A 4,001-nucleotide genomic window follows, 5' to 3' on the forward strand; every position below is an offset into this window, starting at 1 on the left:
TCTTAACCACTACTGAACACTTTTATTATTCAGAATGCAAACCGCCCAGCATCAGTTTATGACTTCTGAATACTTCCTGAATATTTTTACAAACTAAATTTATGACTGTGTGACATGTTTGCTTTCTTAGTGCCTGTGACTCCGAAAGAAAAAGTCAAACCAGCACCAACGAAAAAAGGTACTGAGAGTGAGATTTTATTGGTCAAATCTATTAGACGACCTCATGTAGTCAATGTTATCCGTCATTTTTCTGCAGGTATCTGTAGTTTCTTTGTAAGTTTCTATATATGTTTTTTTACAACAGGTCTGTTCACAGATTTGTACAGCATTAGTATAAAGGAACGAACCACTTCAATTGAAAGTGTTATAACAACAATCACACTGTTGTCGTATTCAAACCTCTGCAGGAAACTGCACTGATTTTTGTTGCTGTTATTTGCTTTAGAAGCTGAAGTGCTGAAGAAGAAGACGGCTGAGCCAGTGACGCCTAAGAAAGGTTTGTATCTTTCTCGTTTCTTGTTTCTCTTATTTTGTGGTATTTTTACCCATATTATGTATAAGACATTTTTAAAAAATAAAAACATCTTTCTATATACTGTACATTAGAGTTAATCAGATCATTTATTATTCTAGCACCTGTTACTGAGGCCAAACCAACACCTGCTAAAAAGAAGGAAGGTAAACAGAGGACCTGTGTGTTTGTAGTGTTTAGTTGGAATATAGTTCTTCTAATAAATTACATCTGCTGTAGAAACAGTATTTGCATCCTGCTGACATGTAGCTGCTCTAAGAAACGGTTACAGCATTTAGCTGTAGATGCTTCGTGCTCTGCTTTAAGATGTAAAATGTTTATTTTGAGTAAATGCAGTGTTTCAAGCAACACTTGATTCTGTCTTAGTTCCTGTGACTCCCAAAGAAAAAGTCAAACCAGCACCAACAAAAAAAGGTAGAATCTATGATATTTTTGAACTAACGTGGTCTTTATTAATTAATAACTTCACTGCATGCAACTTGATTTTACCTCCAAATGTTTCCATTTTCTCTGCATTTTTCGACTGGTATCTACAAAAGGTCTATTTGCAGGTTTGTAAAACATCATAATGCGGGAATAAACTACATCCACTGCAACTGTAATCACACTGTTTTCATGTGCAAATATCTGCAGGTAAATGCACTGATTGTTGCTATTCTTTACTTTAGAAGCTGAAGTTGTCAAGGAGAAGAAGGCTGAGCCGGTGACTCCCAAGAAAGGTTTGTCTCTCTTTTATTTTTACTCATATTATATCTAATAGAGTCGTTTCTTAGTGGTTTCTCCCTTTATTATATACATTAGAGTTAATCAGATCATTTATTATTCTAGCACCTGTTACTGAGGCCAAACCAACACCTGCTAAAAAGAAGAAAGGTATACAGAGGACCTGTGTGTTTGTAGTGTTTAGTTGTAACAAACAGTTGAAACCTTAAGTTTAGACTCGAGAATGAAGTAAAAAAAGAAAATCTCTATAAAACAAATCTCTCTGTCATTATTCTGGCATTTAGCAAATAGAAATAATTTTGGAAATCCTAACTGACCTAAAACAGGAAAAGTTTAGTCTGATATAATGTCAGACAGTGAGAGAAAAAACACGGTTATTATTATTATAATACACCGTATGTAAACTTCTGGTTTCAACTGTAGTTCTTCTTATGAATTACATCTTTTGTAGAAACACTATTTGCACGACTATTGGGGGAGAAAACAAATTCTGAATATACGTAGTGCAATTAATTTTATATCTAAACATGCTGCTGACAACAATCTATAACTCTGTTTTTAGACTTTCCACAGCATCACTGTGTGCCAATAAACTGCATCAGCTGTAACTGTAATAACAATAACTACGCTGTTGCTGCATGAAAACCTCTGCAGGAAACTGCACTGATTATTATTATTATTCGCTTTAGAAGCTGAAGTTGTCAAGGAGAAGAAGGCTGAGCCAGTGACTCCCAAGAAAGGTTTGTTCTCTTTCATTTTTTTTTACCAATAATTTATATACAACAGTTGTTCTGTACATTAGAGTTAATCAGACTATTTGTTATTTTAGCACCTGTTACCAAGATAAGGTTCTCTTTTACTTTTACCCATTTTATACATAGAACAGTTACTTCTTTGTTGTTTCTCACCGTTCTATATACTGTACATGAGAGTTAATCAGATCATTTATTATTCTAGCACCTGTTGTTAAGGCCAAACCAACACCTGCTAAAAAGAAGAAAGGTATACAGAGGACCTGTGTGTCTGTAGTGTTTAGTTAAAACGTAGTTCTTGTAATAAATTACCTCTGCTGTAGAAACACTATTTCTATCCAATCATCACACTGGCACATTACAAGCTTTGTAGTTGTAGATGACTTGAAATGCTGTAGTTCAAGCAGCTTTGTTAGAAAATTAGCGACTTCTGCTGTAAAGTTCTGTGTGCTGACAGCTCAAGTTTTCCTTTTACAGAAGTGGAGACTCCTAAAGAAAAGGCCAAAGCAGTCATCTTGACCAAAGGTAGGACTCGTACATGTCCTAAAAAACACAACAACAACAACAACAAAAACTAATTAAATAAAATCCTGTGTGTATATTTCACTCCCAAATTTCTGCTGACAGAACGAGAAGGCGCTCCTAAAAATGCCACTCTGGCAAAACAGAGGGTCAAAATAGTGCCGATGAAGAAAGGTGAATCTCTTTTAGTTCATATCTGTCATTGATTTCAGATTCTCATGTATCTTAGAGGTGAACTGTACAGATCCTAATATTTCATCATTTCTGTTTGTGGTGTTTTCTCACAGTGGTCAAGACACCAAAAGAGAAAGTCAAAACAGTCTCTGCAAAGCCAAGTATGTCACATATATGATGTGTATTTTAGGCTGTTAGCATGTTCAACATATCAAACTGAACATCGTGTTAAACGTTTGAAGTCTAACACATTTAGTTTCATGTAATGCTGAATCTATAATGTCTTTATGTAGAACCTGAAAAAATCAAGACAAAACCAGCACCAACGGTTAAAGGTAAGAGGAGAGGAACGTTTTATCTACATGTTTAGGTATCTGTAGGCTTTTGAAACGTGTCTACATTTAAACATGTAAATATACAGTCAAGCTAATTTTTTTGGAATTCATTTATTTCTCACAGAGGCAGAAGTTCCACCCAAAAACGTCTCTCTAGCAAAGGAGAAGGCTAAAGTGGTGCCACTGAAGAAAGGTACATCTAGTTGTAGCTAATCCTAATATTTTATGCATGTTATCCACTGCTGTATTAACTGCTCAACATCCATTCATTAGTTCTGAATACTTGAGAATATTTTCACAAATTTAAACCATGACTGTGCAAAACTTTTTCTGTCTTAGTTCCTGTGACCCTGAAAGAAAAAGTTAAACCAGCACCAACTAAAAAAGGTAGTTAAACTGAGTTAAGCTTTTTTTTTGGTCAAGTATATTAAACGTCCTAATGTGATCTAATACAGTCTGTAATATTAATCATTTTTCTGCACGTGTCTGCATTTTCTATTTAAGTTTCCATGCATGGTTTTCTGTCATCACCTTTTTACAACAGGTCTGTTTACAGGTTTGCACAGAATCATATTGTGGCAATAACCTGCATCAACTGTAGCTGTCATATTAAAAACCAAACTGTTTTCATTTGCAATCCTCTGCAGGAAACTGCACTGATTTTTGTTGCTATTATTTGTTTTAGAAGCTGAAGTTGTCAAGGAGAAGAAGGCTGAGCCAGTGACTCCCAAGAAAGGTTTGTCTCGCTTTTATTTTTGGCCATGTTATATATAATACAGTTATTTGTTCTAGTTTCTCACCTTTCTATATACTGTACATGAGAGTTAATCAGATCATTTATTATTCTAGCACCTGTTGTTAAGGCAACACCAACACCTGCTAAAAAGAAGAAAGGTATACAGAGGACCTGTGTGTTTGTAGTGTTTAGTTAAAACGTAGTTCTTCTTATGAATTATTTCTGCT

The 4,001-nt window shown here is 34.9% G+C and overlaps 1 protein-coding gene across 1 annotated transcript in view; it reads left to right on the forward strand.

Annotated features, from left to right (window-relative positions):
* The window catches only part of LOC103353796 (axoneme-associated protein mst101(2)), a 35,746-nt gene that overhangs the window by 21,659 nt on the left and 10,086 nt on the right, over positions 1-4,001 (forward strand). Inside the window, exons 36-48 of the mRNA XM_008276942.1 lie at positions 899-946; positions 1,201-1,251; positions 1,361-1,405; positions 1,945-1,995; positions 2,213-2,257; positions 2,485-2,532; positions 2,635-2,703; positions 2,817-2,864; positions 2,997-3,038; positions 3,163-3,231; positions 3,378-3,425; positions 3,724-3,774; positions 3,888-3,932. Of these exons, the coding sequence (XP_008275164.1) occupies positions 899-946; positions 1,201-1,251; positions 1,361-1,405; positions 1,945-1,995; positions 2,213-2,257; positions 2,485-2,532; positions 2,635-2,703; positions 2,817-2,864; positions 2,997-3,038; positions 3,163-3,231; positions 3,378-3,425; positions 3,724-3,774; positions 3,888-3,932 (660 nt within the window). The remainder of the gene's footprint in view (positions 1-898; positions 947-1,200; positions 1,252-1,360; positions 1,406-1,944; positions 1,996-2,212; positions 2,258-2,484; positions 2,533-2,634; positions 2,704-2,816; positions 2,865-2,996; positions 3,039-3,162; positions 3,232-3,377; positions 3,426-3,723; positions 3,775-3,887; positions 3,933-4,001) is intronic.

Source organism: Stegastes partitus, unplaced genomic scaffold (genome assembly GCF_000690725.1).
Source record: "Stegastes partitus isolate 25-593 unplaced genomic scaffold, Stegastes_partitus-1.0.2 Scaffold83, whole genome shotgun sequence".
Classification (NCBI taxonomy): Eukaryota; Metazoa; Chordata; class Actinopteri; family Pomacentridae; genus Stegastes; species Stegastes partitus.